Raw genomic sequence first — 19,381 nt, 5'->3', positions numbered from 1 at the left:
CGCTAGGATGCACCTTGGATGTGTATAAGTCTGCATAGAATGAGTGAAACATTTGTAATATTGTAGAGGTGTCAGTATGGGTTGTTTCCTGGGAGTCGCACAGGAAAGAAACCATAGTTGTAGATCCCTGGGCCCGCGCTAGCAGTGCCAGCATATGCCCTGTGGATTCACCTTCTTCAAAGTGCTGCAGGAAAAATCTCTCATTTTCTGCCAGTTGGAGTGCAAGCTGATTGGACATGGTTTGCGCCCCCAACCGGGCTTTTTTTGTTTCCTCTGTGGGATTATCTATATAGTTATCTTCTGACTCTCTAGGTACCCTACATACTTCCCTTTCCCAGGCTTTAGTGTTTGTTTTTATGCTGTTAATTGCCATTATAAGCTGGCCTCGTAAAAAGGCCTTTGCAGTGTCCCAGACAGTTCCCAGCGGAGCCGAGTCCAGATTATCTTTTAAAGAAAATTTAAGTTTCTCTCTTATGGGATCAGGTGAGGGGAATAATGAAAGCCAAAAGGGGTCAAGTTTTCAACCCTTGGGTTTCTTGCTAACAGGAAGAGTGGCCTCCACCCAAAAGGAGGAATGGTTAGATATGTGCCTGTTCACGTATCTGGAGTTTGCAACCATGGGGAGCAGGAGATCATTTCTCAGTCCCAAATTAATCCTAGACAAACTCCCATATGTTGTAGAGCAGCATGAGTATTGTCTGGCTTGAGGATGACTTCTCCAAACATCAGTTAGGCCAAGCTCTGCAAGCAAATCCGCAAAAGCGTTGTTGCCCCAGAGCGATTAGATATGGCAGCAGGTATAGGCACCTTATCTTTATTATGGTTCAGATAATAATTAAAATCTCCCACGGCCAGCAGGGGTACATTAGGGAACCTTGCCATGAACCGGGCCAAACATCTAAGAGCTTCTGCAGAGTAAGGAGGTGGGATATATATGTTGGCTATAATGCATGTCATATGAGCTACCATACGTAGCAAGAAAATATATCTCCCACCGGGATCAACACTCTGTTGGGAGCAGGTAAAGTGGGTGTCCTGATGAATCAGAACGCTCACACCCCTAGCATATGCGGAATATGTAGAGTGGAACTGGGTAGTATAGACCCTAGGTCTGAGATTGGGCATAAAGTCTGGAGCAAAGTGAGTTTCCTATAAACATACAATTCCCGCTCCCATGTTCTTAAGATGACTCAAAACTGCTAATCTCTTCACAGGATTACTCAGCCCCCTGACATAACATGATATTATCTTAACTGTTGCTGACATTCGTAAATGTTAAAGTTATGTACAGAGACACTATGGTTATCAACATTAGACTACTAGAGCAGGTAAATTCAGCTGGAATTATTATCATGAGTACAATGGTACCTGAGACCTCTCTGTAAAATACCTGAGCGATAAATCTGGCAGAGTATTGCAGAAGTAGCTCTGTAGTTGTGTGTTATTAGTTTAAGCTGACTGTGATTATCTATTGTTGTGACGTAGATGAAGATCAGATCACATTTTATGACCAATTTGTGCAGAAATCCATATCAGTTCACATACTTTTTTTTTTTTTGCAACTGTACAATCTGTCAGGAATTATTATAAAGTGATCTGGCTAGTATGTCTGTTTGCTGTATAGTAACTGCTTATAAAGTGTTAGCTGGATTTTTTGCTTCATCTTGTGAAAGCGCTGCTGTCCAATGGTAACTCTGTTCCACCTTCAGGCTTGGTTCACAGTGATGTAATGCGGGAAAAGCACAGGAATCGCTGTTTCCTGCATCGCATCACACTGCTGGTGACCTGCTTCAGGTGTCCAAAAAAAGTTAACGACACCCCCAAAAGAAGTTCGCAAAATGTAGCATCAGAATCAGATCGCATGGGTATGATCACTCACCTAATCCAATTCCAGTGCGGCAGAGAAAGGTACCTGCACCATGTGCGGATGCAGTGTGATTTGAGCTATACAAAATGACGGGCTCAAATCGCACCACATAGAATTGCATGTGGTTTGTACAGGAATGCAGTGCGATTCCTGTGCGAATCAAATGTGATGTGACCCCAGCCTCGAATAGAGTGGAGGCATGCTATTACAGGAGCTGTGTTATTGGCTGAATTACCAGGTGAAAACAGAGGGAGAAAAACCTACAAAAATAAAGCTAATGTAGCCGCCACATATGATTGATAAGCTGCAATATATTACACTTTTGGTTTTAGGTTTATACTGCTTCATATGCATATGTAAGACCGATCTCCCACTATATGGTAAAAGATAATACAGGTACCCATTGTGGGGAGTTACAGGAGATGGCTCTGCATAGTTGGATGGGTTTAACAACAGTCTAAAAAGAGGGAGACAAGCATAGAAATGTATTTGATTTGGAAGAGACTAGGTATGCAAAAACTGCACAGGATGAAGGGTTTGGGCTAGAGGGGAGTACAGATGGTAAGAAAAGAAAAGGAGAGGTAGATGAAGGACAGTTGGTTGGGAGGAAAGAGGACTGGACCTCTGAAGGACACTATCAGTACATATATAATCAAAAGTATTTTTACAGAGTCAGTGGGAGCAGGGAATGCTTGTAGTGTTTGAAAATTTTTAAATTACCTAAGTTGCCTTCCTCCTGTTCATTTCAGGTGGCGCAGTGTTCGGGTCTTCATTTCCTCCACATTTCGTGATATGCACTCAGAAAGAGACCTTTTGATTGGGCAGGTGATGCCGCAGCTGCGTCTACGGGCTGCTTCTCACTTCCTGTCCCTGGAGGAAGTTGATTTGCGCTGGGGAATTACAGAAGAGGAAACTAAGAAGGACAGGTTAGATCACTACAAAATAAAAGCAAAAACAGTAGAAGATATAGCAGCATTTTAGGAAAGTGTTAACGCTAGTAAAATGAGCATCAAGTTCTCTGATTTTAATATTGTTTTTAATGTATCGATATAGGCAGTTGTCTCTGTGCCTTTCTGAAGTTGTTCGGAGTCAAATCTTTATTGGCATAATAGGAGAGAGATATGGACATACTCCAAAAACATATTCAGTGCCTCACCTTCCTGAGTATGAATGGGTAAGTACAAATACTAGATCTATGAAAACGCATTTTTTTCTGCATTGTAAAAATATGGTTTATGAAAAAACAGGTGTTCCACCTATAGTACATTTTAAGATTAAAGAACGTTGGTTAATAAAAAGGGCTCAGATTAAATATAATGTTAATTGTATGAATTCCAAAATACAGTATTTGTTGCGACTCCAGGTCAATGATGTCTGTGATGTGTCTGACAGCAGGTGAAATCAGAATTGCCATTTTAGTGTAATATTTAGTGCAACGAAGGAAGCATATGTGAAAATTTGCTTCAGAACAAAACAGTGGGTAAGATGTAATGTGTTAAAAACAAAAATTATTGGCGCACAAATGAATAAAACCTTTTGTAGAGAATGCTTTGTCCAAATGTTAAGTTAATTGTTGTCTCGAGGAGGACCTGTAAAAAGTCTCAATGTGCAGCTGCTAGACCACTTTGGACTTGGTGGAAGAAAGCAGAAATTGAACCATCAAAAGGACAGCGCATCAGAGAGACTCATAGTCTGATGTAAAAAGCATAACAACAATTTATTAAATAAAAAAAAAAAAAAAGACTCAATAAAGAACGTTTGATCCTCTTGGGATCTTAAAACCTTTTCATCAGTCAATCACGGCAATAAAACAACAGTTGCTTGATGACAAATTAGCCCTGGTACCTTCTATTTGTGACTTTGAGATGTTGGTGACTGCAAGGCTGTGTTACCAGTGTAGTCTATTGTGCACGTGAAAAGGGCTGTGGGTGGTTAACTTCCAGAGGCAGGGGGAACCAGTAGAGTTCTTATGCAAATGAAAATAAATGATTGGAACTGTGTTCCCAAAGTCACTCACTGTTATGAATGGTTGGACTGTAAGGCTGGGGCACCGTCATGCTGGGCTGGAGGAGTGGAAGAGAAAGGATCAATCGTGCTTCCTGTGCTCCGGGGCGGAGGTGCAATAAGCGCTGGAGGGTGTTGGTCCAAGTTGGACACAAGGTGGCGTCCACCTTGTGTATCCGGAAGGCTTGGAGCGCAGCGCTCCGCTTCGCTTGCCCGAGCGGTTTGCGGGTCACTATTCGTCACGTGGGAGGCTCCGTAGCGAGGGGGGTTACCATGCCAACCGGCCTGCTAACATGTTTCGCGCGCATGCGCTTTATCAAAGCTAAGGCGGCGTGTGGCACACGTCAGGATATATGGCATCGGGTTGTGTGGAGGGGCGGGGAGTATCGGAGTGGAATAGGTTAACCCCTTAAGTGTCAATAAATGTGTTTAGCTCGTAGCCTATGGAGCGATCATCTCTATTGGTGTGTAGACTTAACGGAAACCGAAAGCAATGGAGTTAGTTTCGATTGAGGTAATAAGTGGGTGAAACGGGATGGTTATGTGAGAATAAAAAAAAAAAAAAAAAAAAAAAAAAAAAAAGGGGGGGGGGGGAGGGGGGGAGGGGCAATGTATAAAAAATGTGTATAGACTGTAGCGACAAGTTTAAATGAAAGTTTTTAAATCTATAAAACCTGGAAAAATTTTTTTTTTTTTTTTTTTTTTTTAAATATATATATAAAAAATATATAAAAATAAAAATAAAGATACAAAAAAAACAAAAAAAACAAAAAAATAAAAATAAAAATAAAAATAAAATAAAAAGAGGAATGTGTTTTGGTATGAAAAAAAAAAAAAAAAAAAAAAAAAAAAGGGAGGGGAGAGGGAGGGGGGGGGGAAGGGAAAAGGGGGGCATGCGCTTGAATGGTGATGGGTTGAAAATAACAGGCAGTAGGTTATGTTTATGTCTAACAAATGTGTATTAGGAGGTTATGCTAAGGATATCGATATCTTCGTTGAGGCCTTGTGGTGAGAGGGTACCCATGAGATATATCCAAAAAGTCTCTCTACGGCACAGGAGGGAGAATCTTTCGTTATCCGTTAGGGTACCTTTTGGGATGGACTCAATTGCAAGGACCTCCATTTTTTTGAAATCTTTGTCATGGAACTGGCGAAAATGGCGCGGGATGCTGTGTTTAATGCAACCCTCTTTGATTAGGCGGCGGTGTTCGCCCACCCTAGTGCGTAAGGCCCGTATCGTACGGCCTACATAGAGGAGGCCGCAAGGACAACGTAGGACGTAGATCACATATTCGGTGGAACATGTAATGAATTGTTTTATCTTAAAGGTTTTACCTTGAGGTGTGGTGATGGTGAATTGGCCATTAGGGATGGATTGGCAGGTGAAACAGCCTCTTTTGCGACATTTGTATATCCCATGTCTATTGTCGAAATACATTCTAATGTCGGGGAATGATTTATTACCATTTTTACCAGATTTTGTAAGTTTGCTGGGGGCAATAATATTCTTTATTGTACGTGAACGTCTAAAGGTAATTTGTGGTCTGGATGGGAGGGAAAGTGCCAAGATTGGATCTAGCTTGAGAATATCGTAATGTTTGAGAATTATTTTTGAAATATGTTTATATTGTGTGTTGAAAGTGGAAATGAACCTGACCGCGGGACTATTGTCTATGGAATCTTTGGGACGCTTTTTGGTGGGTGAGTGCTTGGTTGTGTGTTTCCTAAAGGCCTGTGTGATTAGGTCATCTGGGTAGCCTTTTTCTATAAATTTTTTGGCCATCTGCTGGCCTTGTTGTATGTAGTCATCAGTTAGGGTACAGTTTCTCCGTAGCCTCTGGAATTGGCCACTGGGAATATTTTTCTTCCAAACTGGGTGATGACAACTCTTGTAATGTAGATAAGAGTTGCCTGACGTGGGTTTGGAATGATTGCTGGTGATGACATTTTGCTCATTATGGGATAAGACCAGATCCAAAAAGACTAGCTGGTTTTGGTCAATGACTGATGTGAAAGATAGGCCCATGGGGTTGTTGTTACAGAAACTAACGAAGGAGGCAAAAATGTCCACGCCTCCACTCCATATGAGCAAAATGTCATCTATATATCGACCATAAAACACAATGAACTCGGCAAAAGGATTGTTTGTCCAGATGTTTTGTTTTTCCCAGAACCCCATGGTAAGATTGGCATATACTGGGGCAAAACTCGCTCCCATGGCAGTGCCTTGGAGCTGGAGATAAAATTGATCGAGGAAAGTAAAATAGTTATGTCTCAGACAAAATTCTATGCTTAGTAATAAAAATTCGGTCTGTCTAGAATTCATGCCTTCATTAATACTCAAGAAATGTTGGACTGCGGTTAGTCCAATTTCGTGGGGTATGGAAGTGTAGAGAGAGTTAACGTCCAGAGAGGCCCACATATATTCCTCGGACCATTTATAGTTTCCCATGATCTCAATCACGTGGCTGGAATCCTTGATATATGAAGGAAGTTGTATTACCAGGGGCTGTAAGATGTGATCTATGTAAGCAGATAGTCCACTGGTGAAGCTGTTGGTACTAGCCACTATGGGTCTTCCTGGGGGGTTGGTAGGGGACTTGTGGATCTTGGGGAGGTGATAGAAGTAAGGAGTGCTACAAACTTTAGGCAAGAGAAAACGCTTTTCTTTAGGATTGAGCACCCCATCTTTATGGGCTTTCTCGATCATAAACGTTAGGTCACACTGGTACATAGGGAGGGGGTCAGATGTAAGTTTTTGGTAGGTGGTCGTGTCGGATAATAACCGAGTGGCTTCACCGAGGTAGTCACCCATGTCCTGTATGACTAGACTGCCTCCTTTGTCAGCTTGTTTGACTATGATGTTTTTGTTAGTGGTGAAATTTGTAAGGGCCTGTTGTTCTGGTTTGGTTAAATTGGTTTGTTTTTTGTTATTATTGTTGGTGGTATTGCATAGCTCGATAAAATCTTTGTAAACCGCTTGATAGAAAGTTTCAATATAGGGTCCCTTGGATTGTGTTGGATTAAAAGTGGATACGGGTTTCAAATGGGTATGTGTAACCGCAGGCTCTGTAAAGGGATGTTGTGTCTGACTGGAGATGTTGCTCTCAATCCACAGCTCTTCGAGAATGCCTAGGATCTCGTCGTGTGTGGTGACGTTTATATTCATTTTATCTGATTCGGGTGTCAGATCACATTTTGCGTTATTGGTTGTTGTTTTAGTAAAATGTCTATTTAGGGTGAGAGATCGGACAAATTTATTTAAATCTTTAAAGAGGCCAAATTTGTTGGGTCCTGTGGATGGTGAAAAGCTTAGACCTTTTTTCAATAATGTTAATTCGTAGGGAGTTAGGGTATGTGTTGATAGATTGAAAATTTTTATGGTGCTATCTTCCACTAAATCTCTACTCGTTCCTTTTTGTTTAGTCTTGAGTTTTTGTCCTCCTCTACAACCTCTTCTAGTTTTCTCTTTTCTTTTGTGAACGTGACTCCCTTTGGAGAAAGGACTAAAAAACCTTCCTCAAAATTGGGAGGAGTGACTATGGTCCTATCTTTGATCTTGTTTACATCGGGGGCGCATATGCTGTCGTTCGATTTGGGGCGAGCTCCTTCTTTGATATACTTGTCCAGGTCCTTTGCTAAGGGGCTATACTTGTTTGCTGTGGCTACTGAAAAGATCGGTAATTCGCAGTCGATGACGTCCGATTGTTCAGGAGGCTTGTTGGAGACTGTGGGGACCCTGGGTGGAGTGCCTACTGTTGGAGGGTTGGTTAACGTGTGAGGGTTATGATTTATAGAAAAAATTTATAGAAAAAGGCTACCCAGATGACCTAATCACACAGGCCTTTAGGAAACACACAACCAAGCACTCACCCACCAAAAAGCGTCCCAAAGATTCCATAGACAATAGTCCCGCGGTCAGGTTCATTTCCACTTTCAACACACAATATAAACATATTTCAAAAATAATTCTCAAACATTACGATATTCTCAAGCTAGATCCAATCTTGGCACTTTCCCTCCCATCCAGACCACAAATTACCTTTAGACGTTCACGTACAATAAAGAATATTATTGCCCCCAGCAAACTTACAAAATCCGGTAAAAATGGTAATAAATCATTCCCCGACATTAGAATGTATTTCGACAATAGACATGGGATATACAAATGTCGCAAAAGAGGCTGTTTCACCTGCCAATCCATCCCTAATGGCCAATTCACCATCACCACACCTCAAGGTAAAACCTTTAAGATAAAACAATTCATTACATGTTCCACCGAATATGTGATCTACGTCCTACGTTGTCCTTGCGGCCTCCTCTATGTAGGCCGTACGATACGGGCCTTACGCACTAGGGTGGGCGAACACCGCCGCCTAATCAAAGAGGGTTGCATTAAACACAGCATCCCGCGCCATTTTCGCCAGTTCCATGACAAAGATTTAAAAAAAATGGAGGTCCTTGCAATTGAGTCCATCCCAAAAGGTACCCTAACGGATAACGAAAGATTCTCCCTCCTGTGCCGTAGAGAGACTTTTTGGATATATCTCATGGGTACCCTCTCACCACAAGGCCTCAACGAAGATATCGATATCCTTAGCATAACCTCCTAATACACATTTGTTAGACATAAACATAACCTACTGCCTGTTATTTTCAACCCATCACCATTCAAGCGCATGCCCCCCTTTTCCCTTCCCCCCCCCCCCCTCCCTCTCCCCTCCCTTTTTTTTTTTTTTTTTTTTTTTTTTTTTCATACCAAAACACATTCCTCTTTTTATTTTATTTTTATTTTTATTTTTATTTTTTTGTTTTTTTTGTTTTATTTTTTTTTTTTTTTTTGTTTTTTTTGTATCTTTATTTTTATTTTTATATATTTTTTATATATATATTTAAAAAAAAAAAAAAAAAAAAAAAAAAAAAAAATTTTTCCAGGTTTTATAGATTTAAAAACTTTCATTTAAACTTGTCGCTACAGTCTATACACATTTTTTATACATTGCCCCTCCCCCCTCCCCCCCCCCTTTTTTTTTTTTTTTTTTTTTTTTATTCTCACATAACCATCCCGTTTCACCCACTTATTACCTCAATCGAAACTAACTCCATTGCTTTCGGTTTCCGTTAAGTCTACACACCAATAGAGATGATCGCTCCATAGGCTACGAGCTAAACACATTTATTGACACTTAAGGGGTTAACCTATTCCACTCCGATACTCCCCGCCCCTCCACACAACCCGATGCCATATATCCTGACGTGTGCCACACGCCGCCGTAGCTTTGATAAAGCGCATGCGCGCGAAACATGTTAGCAGGCCGGTTGGCATGGTAACCCCCCTCGCTACGGAGCCTCCCACGTGACGAATAGTGACCCGCAAACCGCTCGGGCAAGCGAAGCGGAGCGCTGCGCTCCAAGCCTTCCGGATACACAAGGTGGACGCCACCTTGTGTCCAACTTGGACCAACACCCTCCAGCGCTTATTGCACCTCCGCCCCGGAGCACAGGAAGCACGATTGATCCTTTCTCTTCCACTCCTCCAGCCCAGCATGACGGTGCCCCAGCCTTACAGTCCAACCATTCATAACAGTGAGTGACTTTGGGAACACAGTTCCAATCATTTATTTTCATTTGCATAAGAACTCTACTGGTTCCCCCTGCCTCTGGAAGTTAACCACCCACAGCCCTTTTCACGTGCACAATAGACTACACTGGTAACACAGCCTTGCAGTCACCAACATCTCAAAGTCACAAATAGAAGGTACCAGGGCTAATTTGTCATCAAGCAACTGTTGTTTTATTGCCGTGATTGACTGATGAAAAGGTTTTAAGATCCCAAGAGGATCAAACGTTCTTTATTGAGTCTTTTTTTTTTTTTTTTTTATTTAATAAATTGTTGTTATGCTTTTTACATCAGACTATGAGTCTCTCTGATGCGCTGTCCTTTTGATGGTTCAAGATGTAATGTGTAATGCCACTTTAAGCGTTCCAAAAAACAAATTTTAAAAATGAGATTACATGAACCATTCATTTTCTAGTTTTACCCAGGAAAAGATTATCACTCTACTTGCTGTTCTGTTTTCTATAAAAACTTTGACATAAACTATATATCTTCTCAGGTCCATACATATCCAGCTGGGCGATCCATCACAGAGTTGGAGGCCATGCAGTTTTTGCAGGGTTGTAACACCCAGAAGCAGGGACACCCAAAGGCCTTCTTCTACTTCAGGAATCCAGATGTTCTCAGGTAAAAGAAACCGCACTGAATAAGTAGCAGAGGAGATTTACATTAGTGTTCTAATTAGAGATGGGAAGGCCTGGGAAAAAAATGCAAAAATTGGGAAAGAGTTTTTTTTCCCAAAGCTGTTTTTTCTCATTTTTGCGGGAAAAAAAAAAGAAGTGTGGAATATGTTCTTTTACAATGATAAATAATATAATTATAACATGGTATTCAAACTATATATAACTTGAAGACCTTAAAGATTTCTGAGACTTTAAGTAAAGTCTTAAATTACTTTCTCTCAGCTGAAGACAAGTAAATCCTGAAATACAGTTACTAGCTCATTATGCCTTTTGTCTTACAGGGTTTTCTATTTTTAACATTATTTTATTTTTTGAGGGTATACAACCGCTTTAAGGTGAAAAAACAACCCCTTTAACATATACAGTCCTTGTTATTCAATTTGTAATAAAACAAAAAGCATGATGCCTTTATATAGACTGCATTTCAGCAATTTCCAAAACGACTCCACACTGAATTTATATATTTTTTTCAAACAATTCTATTTTTTTTTCCCCCATGGCTTAATAATTTCTGGACATCTCTAGTTCTAGTAAGCTGTAGTGTGCGTTATCTTGAAAATTAACGGAGTACATAAAAGCTGGAATAATCTTGCTATTCGCTAAAATCCAGTCTCCATAAAGCAAGAGGTTGCACAGAAAACTACTATAGAGTTGCAAGATTATATGTTTAGTCTTCACTTCCTGAATTTCATAAGGGCCATAGCAAAACAGATTGGGCTACAAAACTGGAGAATTCTGGAGAATATATAGATATTGAAGTGGCTGTCTAAGAATGAGCTCAGGGGTGTTCACAAGTCTGCATGCCCGCCAGGAAGCTGACACTCCGCATCGCTAATCACAAGCAGTGAGACATTTCCCGATCTGTGCAGCCGCTGATTGGGAAATGTCTCATTGCCTGTGATTAGCATGGTGGAGTGTCAACTTCCTGGCAGGTGCGGGCAAGTGGACTTGCGAACATGCCTGAGCTCATCCTTAACATACCTTCTGAGCCAGCTTTCTTTTTATAACCTTTTATCATTTGTAATTGCCCATTCTTGCTGATAGCTTTTTTGTTGTTCATTCCAGCTTACACTGTACTCTGTTCTTGTCATTTAGGTCTGTTCCTAGTCATTGGCTCCCAGACTTTGCTGCAGAGTCTCAAGAAGCTGCCAAGCATGTGAAGAACTTGAAGAACAAAGTAGCCAAACACCCAGCTGTCAGCAGCTACTTGTAAGTTTTATGTTAGGAGAGGGATGCAGATTATAATGTACAGGCTGTACTTACTGTTGTCTTGGTGTTTATCAGATACTCTTGCCAGTGGGGAGGTGAACATAATGAGAAACCACATATAACTGCATTAGAAGATTTTGCATCTAGAGTATTAGAAGATATCTGGCAAGTAATTGAGAGAGACTTTATCAAGGTATGTAAGTAACTGCAATAAAGAAAATAATAATAGTAAAGCTGGTCTTTGATTGGTAGAAATTGGTAGAATTTTGAATGAAAAATTCTTAGGAAAAGAAGGTTCTTAGAAAGTTTGTTGGCTTTGTCTAATCATTATTGGGGTTAAATTGATGTTGCCTTGCAGTGATGAGAAAATTTGAAGGAGCAGGATGGAATTTATTTTTTCTTTTTTTCAAGCGAACAAGTTTCTAACGGTGTATGTGGCTTTCATTCAGTATTGTTCATTCCAAAATCAAATGTTAAAAGCAAACAAAATCTTTCAAATGACATTAGAATGTTCTGAAAAATGCTGCACACACATGACCGGACCTTCCGTCAGACTAGGTCCGATGGTCTTCCCGACGGATTTTTGGCGGAGTTCCGACGGACTTAACGAACGAACTTGTAAACCGTCCTCTCTAAATGGGATGTGAATAGATTTATATATCACAAAGCGCTGCGCAAACTGTTGGCGCTATATAAATCCTGAATAATATATATCACAGTACCTTCACTCTAAAATCCAGTGGTGAAGGTGTGGACATTTAAATATTCTTAAAATGAATGTATATACATGAAGTGAACTACAAATTCCTCCCCCTAAACCACAAATACATTAAAAAACAAAACAAAAAAAAAAAACGAATTCATACTAATAGTTGCATTAGAAAGTGACAATTGAAACATTTGATATACAAATGGTTTGCCTTATGTTTTGATTTTAAACTTAATGGGTTGTTTTAGAAGGTGAGGGTTTTCCTTTACTTTAAATCCAGATTTCACATCCTGCATACCTGAAATTATGCCATTGGGCCACAAGACACTGTGAAATGACCGGCTCATCTCACTGATAATATTTAGCTCTTCATATAATGTGAGCTAATATGACTTATAAATAATTTGTAAATGACAGCTTTAATTATTCTCACCATTTGCCTTGTTAGCCATCCATAATTTCTTACTATCCTTCTGTTTGTTGTTTTAAAAGGAGTCAACTGCATCTGTAGATGATGAACAGCTGGCACAGGAGGGTTTCCAGGAGTGGCATGAGCAACATTCCTTTGCTAGAAGCAAATTGGTAACAAATGTGTGTGCACAGATCCTGGAGAAGAGGCGTACATCCTCAACAAATGGACAGTTGTTCCTAGTGGTTGGGGAGCCAAGCCAAGGGAAGACTGTCTTCATGGTATGTTTTTTTTTTCCCCCCTTTAGTAAGTTACCGATTCATATACCATTGTATACAGCTGGTAAAATAAATATTGAACATGTCACCATCTTCTAGTTGTGGCCAGTTTCCACTTCTGGATTATGGCCCCAACAGTGCTCACTGGAACATTCAGAAGTTAAAAATCCTTCTGTAACCAATGGCATCAGAATGTATAGCAACAATAAGGTTATAGAGGTTTTGAGAGAGCTTTTTGCTTTTAGCCATCATGGGATGTTTCTTGTGTGACATCTTGGTAATGAGAAACCTTTTTATAGGCCATCAGTTGAGACTGAACCAGCTGAAATTAATTTGCACTGACAAGGGGCAGGATTGCTTTCTGTTTGCACCTCCCTTTCTTCATGTGCTCAATATTTTTTCCTTGTTCCATTCCATTTCATTGCACATAATTTAATTTCGGAATGTATTTGTTTTGGTTTCTTTGTATGTATAGATTGCATGGGTTGTTACCGACATGGTGACAACTTTCATATCAGTAGCACTGTTCTAAATATATTTACCTATAAAAATGGTGACGTGTTCAATACTTATTTTACCCGATGTATCTACTGGGTGGTATTCTTATTTTCTGGTTATAGGCAGCATGATTTTTTACTTGGCCCAATGTGCATGTTGTAGCAGGACTGACTTATGTAAGAGCCAGTTCATACCAGATGCAGTTCTGTGTGCTTTTTTTCTGCACTAAAAATGCACGCACAGTGTTTTCCATGTATTCCAATGGCTCTCATTCACACCATGCAGTAAGTTTCCAGTGCAGAAACTGACTGCATGCTGTGAACTAGAGCCATTGGAATGCATGGAAAACACTGTGCATGTATTTTGTGCAGAAAAAAAGCACACAGAACTGAATGGAACTGCGTCTGGTGTGAACTAGCACTAAGTGTAACTGCTGCACAGCAATTACATTAACGTGGAAGTAAACCCTCCTATTGTTTTCAGCCAAGGAAGTTGCCATCTTGACCTTTATTTAATCTTCAACTGCTATGAAGCTACACATGTGATCAGTTATGACACCAGCCATTGGATGGTTTGACAGTTTGGTTAAGAGAACAACCATTTTGACAGTAATATTTCTGGCACATGCCTGGAATGTAACAACTTTTTTAAACTGATAAATCAATGGGTTTACTTCTGCTTTAACCAGTTCCTCACTGCCTACTGCATATATACTGCGGCAGGTTGGCTCTATTGCGCAAAATCAAATACCTGTACGTGATTTTGTGCAATAGCCACTGGGGGGCGCACACTGCTGGACCCACGATCGTGTGTTGATTGGGCACGGAGGAGCCAATCAGTAGGCCCAGTGGACACAATCGGGTGGCAGTTTGCCGATGTAAACAAGGCAGACTGCCATGCTGTCAGGCATTGACACTGTGATCTTGTGTTCTTGCTAATCAGGAACACGGATCACTGTGTCCATGCAGTGAGCCCATCCCCCCCGCAGTAAGAAAGCACAAACAGGGAACGCATTTAATCCTTTGATCGCCCCTGATGTTAACCCCTTCCCTGCTAGTCATTTATACAGTTTCAGTGCATATTTTTAGCAATGATTACTGTAATAATGTTGCTGGTCCACAAAAAAATGTCAGTTAGGTGTCCGATCTGTCTGTCGCAATATTGCAGTCCTGCTAAAAATTGCTGATCACTGCCATTACAAGTAAGAGGGTTCTTCTGTCATCGACATTTAAAGTTGATGACATAAGTTATTCCCAGCACAGGAAAGGCACAAGACTTTCAAATGTTAGAAAGACAGCGTCCACTGCTTACTTCCATTTGTCTCTTCCTGGCTGTGGAACGCAAACGTCACTTCCGGTTGCTGTAAGGTCACGCCCTGACACGTTTCATCATCACGACTTCCTCTGAGGGCATGCTCAGAGGAAGTCGTGATGACTTTAAGATTAAAAAAAGAATCAGGAAATGGAATTGCGCTATTTTGAGCCTTTTTTCTATCCGAGTACCTATGGGAGATCCAGTATAGCTGTGACACCCTCCATGATGTAGATGTCAGCCGTTGTTATGATATAAAAGCTTGATGTGTTCTACTTTTTGGTGAGTAAGAACCCCTAAGAGGACTGTGAGGTGCACATTTTCAATACCATATTAGGATCACCATCTGTGTCTCTTTGGACTTTTATCACCTTCTGTCATTTTTTTTTTTTTTCTCATGTGTTGTTATCATATGAAAGCTGGTCATAATAAGTAATGATGGTAGCACCACTTTAGTAATCAGGGGTACTGATTGAAGTACCTGTGGACATTTTACTATATTGTATGGATTGTTTTTTTGCATTGTAAGTGGCAGCTGACACTTTGAATCGCAGTGGTTCATTGAATCACTGTGATTACTGAATGGTCTATATCATTTTAATATTTATTAGCTCCATAGCGCCGAGATAATGGAAAAAGGCCTGGGTTTTCACTACATTGTCATGTAATAAAAAATAAAAATGTCATAAATATATCCCCTATTTTGTAGACACTATAACTTTTGGGCAAACCAATCAATATATGCCTATTGGGATTTTTCTTTACAAAAAATATGTAGCAGAATACATATTAGCCTAAATTGACAAAGAAATTAGATTTTTTTTTTATTGGATATGTTTTATAGCAGAAAATAAAAAATATTTTTATTTTCAAAATTGTCATTCTTTTTTTTGTTTATAGTGCAAAAAATAAAAACCACAGAGGTGATCGAATACCACCAAAAGAAAATTCTATTTGTGAGAAAAAAATTAGATACATTTTAGTTGGGTACAGTGTTGCACGACCACGCAATTGTCAGTTAAATTAACACAGTGCCGTATCGCAAAAAATGGCCTGATCAGGAAGGGGGTAAAACCTTCCGGGGCTGAAGTGGTTAAAGAAAATATTGTTAAGACTGTTGTTTTTTTAATAACAATTGAACTCAACTTATGTCAAGTGATGTGTTTGTCAACATTGATTTGTGGCCCACATAGCAAGACAATAAACAGGTCACATACTAATACTCTAATGATGCTTTCATAGTATGTATTTTAGTCATACATTTCTTACTATCTCTGGCAGGCTGACCTTGTGAAGGAACTGAGGCTAGCAACTTCATCTTCAGTGATTTATTATTTTACGGAGGCAACCACAAGGGCAAAAGAAGCAGAGTCTATGCTAAACAGTGTCTGCAAGCAACTGAACCAGAGACTGCAGAGAAGGAACAGTAACCCTACATCATACAGGTTTGGGGGTCTCTTTACATTAGATTGTCCCCAAAGTACTCATTTGATAACAGCCTTACAAAGTTGTATGACAGCCTAAATTATGCATAGCTATTATGTCCAAAATCCAAAATCTATTTTCTCTTATGTTCACCAACCGACACAGCTCCTCTCTGTAACTAAATGGGTTGTATAGCCTGCCATTAGGAGAAACTAGGCAAAATTGTTACACAATACACAGAACTTTAATCCCGCCCCTGGGGGTGGACCCTGTGCTATCAACCCTCCTCACTGCTCCCAGCAGACTCAGTTTTTATTTTGCCTAGTAAGGAGAATGACCTAGGAACCCTGCGGGCCCTCTCGGTCCATGTTTTTGCTGCAGGTTTTGCTGCTTTTTGTGCAAGATGAAAGATCCTGAGATCTGCTATCAACTGCCGGCTGGGTGACAGGCTGGTAAATGATATCCTTGTAGCCTCCCCAGTCCGGCCATCGAGCGTGAGCAGGCCGCAGCTAAGGCTCGGCAGGCCATGACATGCCTCAGCTCCAGAGGTGGTCAGTGAGCTTCAATGCTCCGGGGTATACATATGACCGGGCTACTGCTGTCTGGATCACAGTATACCGGGTCAACAGCTACCCTGTAACTGCGCAGGTGTAGGTCTGTGTCTCCCAGCTCTTCAGGACTGGTAAGTACGGCTCTCCCTGTTTCGGTGGGGTGAGCAGCTGGGCATTCCCTGGGGGGTCGATTCGGGGGCCACCTCACCTCCCTATCTTCTCTCCCAAGTCCCTATCACCCCTCCTTCCCTCCTCTGAGGGGAGTGGCTGCATGCGCTGCGGGCGGTGTGTGTGTGGGTTCTCTGTTTTCTCACCTGTGGGGGCTCTGTGCGGCTGGTGTTGGTCCTGGTCCAGGTCTGGGGGGTCTCTAAAGGTGTTTGTGGAGGTTGTTCTGGCTGTAAGCAGGCAGCACGTTTTTATTTTTTGTTCTGTCACCGCATGACGCCATCCATCTTGTTTGTGGGAAAGCTGATATTCCCCTGGTGAGCTTCAGCAGCCATTTTCCTATTACTTGTATTGACAGCCATTTTCTTGAAGCCTGAGCGCTTTTTTCGCCGCTGTTCTCTTGTGGCAGCACATGTGCTCTCACTTACTGTTTCCTGTGTCCACTGTGTGTTCAGGACGCTAGATGGCTCTTTGCTGAACGCTGAAGCTAGCTCTGCAGAACGTTGCACCGCTGTTTATAGCTGCTGCTGCTGACAGAGTCTTCTCCTCTCTGCAACTAGGAACCTCCTAAGGACTACAGGCACTGCTGTGGTTTTCACAGAACGCCCCAGGGTGGTGAGTCTAGCGCTAAGTAAACCACCCCCCCCGCGCGGCGGCAGCACGAGGGTGGGACCTTCACTGTCCTAAGTCCCCTTGCAGGTGGCAGACAGGCTAGGGTCAGCATGGCTTCAGAAACTGGTGTTTCTTCCCCCGAAATCCAGGCTATAGCAACCGGGTCGCCTGCGGTTAGCGCGGTGCGCATGGACAGCCTGACGGCGGTCCTTGACTCCTATGTTGCTAAGATAGAGGTGGCACGTGGCAGGAAAGGTGCACGTAAGAGGCCCCTGCCCCCCCGTCCTCTGGGGGGAGCTCTGATGCAGACTTGGGCCCCACTGCGGCTGGAGACCCCTGCTCAGTGGGGATGATTCCCCGTCTGGATCCGGGCGCGACAACACGCTTGTTGGAGCACTTATCACAGCTGTGCGTGATACCCTGAAGATTCAGGAGCCAGTGGATTCCTCTGCTGATGTACCGGTCCCTTTTGGGTCCTGCAAGCCAGCACGTTCACCTAAGGTGTTCCCGTATTTGACTTATTTTGACAAATTCATCTACAGGGAATGGGGTCACCCGCAACTGACCTTTTCGGTCCCCAAAGATTTGGCGGTGCGTTACCCCTTTGAGGAAAGCCTTCTCAAAAAGTGGTCGGCTCCTTCGGTCGTGGACCCCCCAGTATCTAAGTTAAATAAAGTAACCACGATCCCGGTTGAGGGGACTCCTGCATTCAAAGATCCCACGGACAGGAAGGCCGAGGCGGTGGCTCGTTCCTTGTTTACGGTTGTGGGGTCAGCTGTGCGACTTGTACTGGCATCCGCACTGGTGTCTCAGACACTGACGGAGTGGGCAAAACTTTTGCACCGCAAATTGGGAGAGCAGAACGCCTCCCCTGTCTGCGTAGAACTAGCAGACCAACCAGTGCATGGCCTTTAGTACGTTTGTGACGTGGCCCTGGATACTCTCCCCCTGTTATCCAAGGCTTCAGTATCAGCTGTGGTGCTGAGGCTCCTTATTTGGCTGAAATGCTGGTCTGCTGAGCAGGCATCCAAGAAAGCCCTGACGGATCTTCCCTTCCTTGGTGACCGGCTCTTTGGAGCCACGTTGGATGACATTATTGAGACTGCCATGGGTGGTAAGAGTACACTACTCCCACAGGCCAGGAAGGCTAAGGAGCCACGCCACAGGCAAGGGCCCTCTTTTTCCGCTCACAAGCGGCTTTTTCGTCCGCCCGGTGCTTCGACAAAATGCCCCCAGCCTGAAAGGATGCCCACGGATGGTCAGAAGCATCCCTGGAACCACAAGCCTAACAAGCCTGCGAACAAAGGTGCTACTGCATGAAGATTTGCCCCCACCCGCGTATCGAGTGGGGGGGTCGCCTTCGGGAGTTTGCAGCCCGGTGGACCTCCCAGTTATCCGACCAGTGGGTCTGCAATCTGATTTCCACAGGCTACAAGATAGTTTCTCTCTTGGCCGCCAAACAGATTCTTCCCCTCCAGCATACCCGTATTCCCGGTTCGCTGGGAGGCCCTGTTAGGGGCGGAGAGGGACTTGCTGAATCAGGGAGTGATTGTACTGGTTCCGGAATCGGAACACTTCCAGGGGTTCTACTAAAATCGTTTTGTAGTTCCCAAGAAGAAAGGGGTACATCCAATCTTGGACTTGAAGGCCCTCGATCACTTTGTAAAAGAGCAGAGGTTCAGAATGGAATCAGTTCGCTCTGTAGTCACTACACTCAATCAAGGGAACTTCCTGGCATCCTTGGACATTCAGGATGCGTACCTGCACATACCCATATGCCTTCGGCATCAAAAATTCCTGCGTTTGGCAGTCGGGGAAGCCCACTACAAATTTGTAGCTCTTCCCTTTGGCCTGGCATCAGCCCCCCAAGTCTTTATCAAAGTACTGGCTCCCGTATTGGCATTGCTGAGACAATGCGGGATCGCGATCCTGGGTTACCTAAACTATCTTCTCCTGAGAGCTTCTTCCACCTCAGAATTAGAGGAGGATGTGGCGATCACCTTGCATACCCTGCAAGAATTTGGGTGGCTGTTGAACCCAAAG

The 19,381-nt window shown here is 42.4% G+C and overlaps 1 protein-coding gene across 1 annotated transcript in view; it reads left to right on the top strand.

Moving 5' to 3' along the window:
• TEP1 (telomerase associated protein 1) overlaps nucleotides 1-19,381 on the top strand; it is a 161,551-nt gene that overhangs the window by 65,418 nt on the left and 76,752 nt on the right. The window contains exons 19-25 of the mRNA XM_077461156.1: nucleotides 2,617-2,793; nucleotides 2,921-3,041; nucleotides 9,988-10,115; nucleotides 11,267-11,380; nucleotides 11,456-11,573; nucleotides 12,582-12,779; nucleotides 15,867-16,030. Coding sequence (XP_077317282.1) covers nucleotides 2,617-2,793; nucleotides 2,921-3,041; nucleotides 9,988-10,115; nucleotides 11,267-11,380; nucleotides 11,456-11,573; nucleotides 12,582-12,779; nucleotides 15,867-16,030 — 1,020 coding nt within the window. The remainder of the gene's footprint in view (nucleotides 1-2,616; nucleotides 2,794-2,920; nucleotides 3,042-9,987; nucleotides 10,116-11,266; nucleotides 11,381-11,455; nucleotides 11,574-12,581; nucleotides 12,780-15,866; nucleotides 16,031-19,381) is intronic.

The sequence above is a fragment of the Lithobates pipiens genome, unplaced genomic scaffold, assembly GCF_037356315.1.
Source record: "Lithobates pipiens isolate NorthernLeopardFrog02 unplaced genomic scaffold, aLitPip1_a1.2 Scaffold_3, whole genome shotgun sequence".
NCBI lineage: Eukaryota > Metazoa > Chordata > Amphibia > Anura > Ranidae > Lithobates > Lithobates pipiens.
Note: the sequence above shows the minus strand (reverse complement) of the source record. Positions and strands in the feature narration are given on the sequence as shown.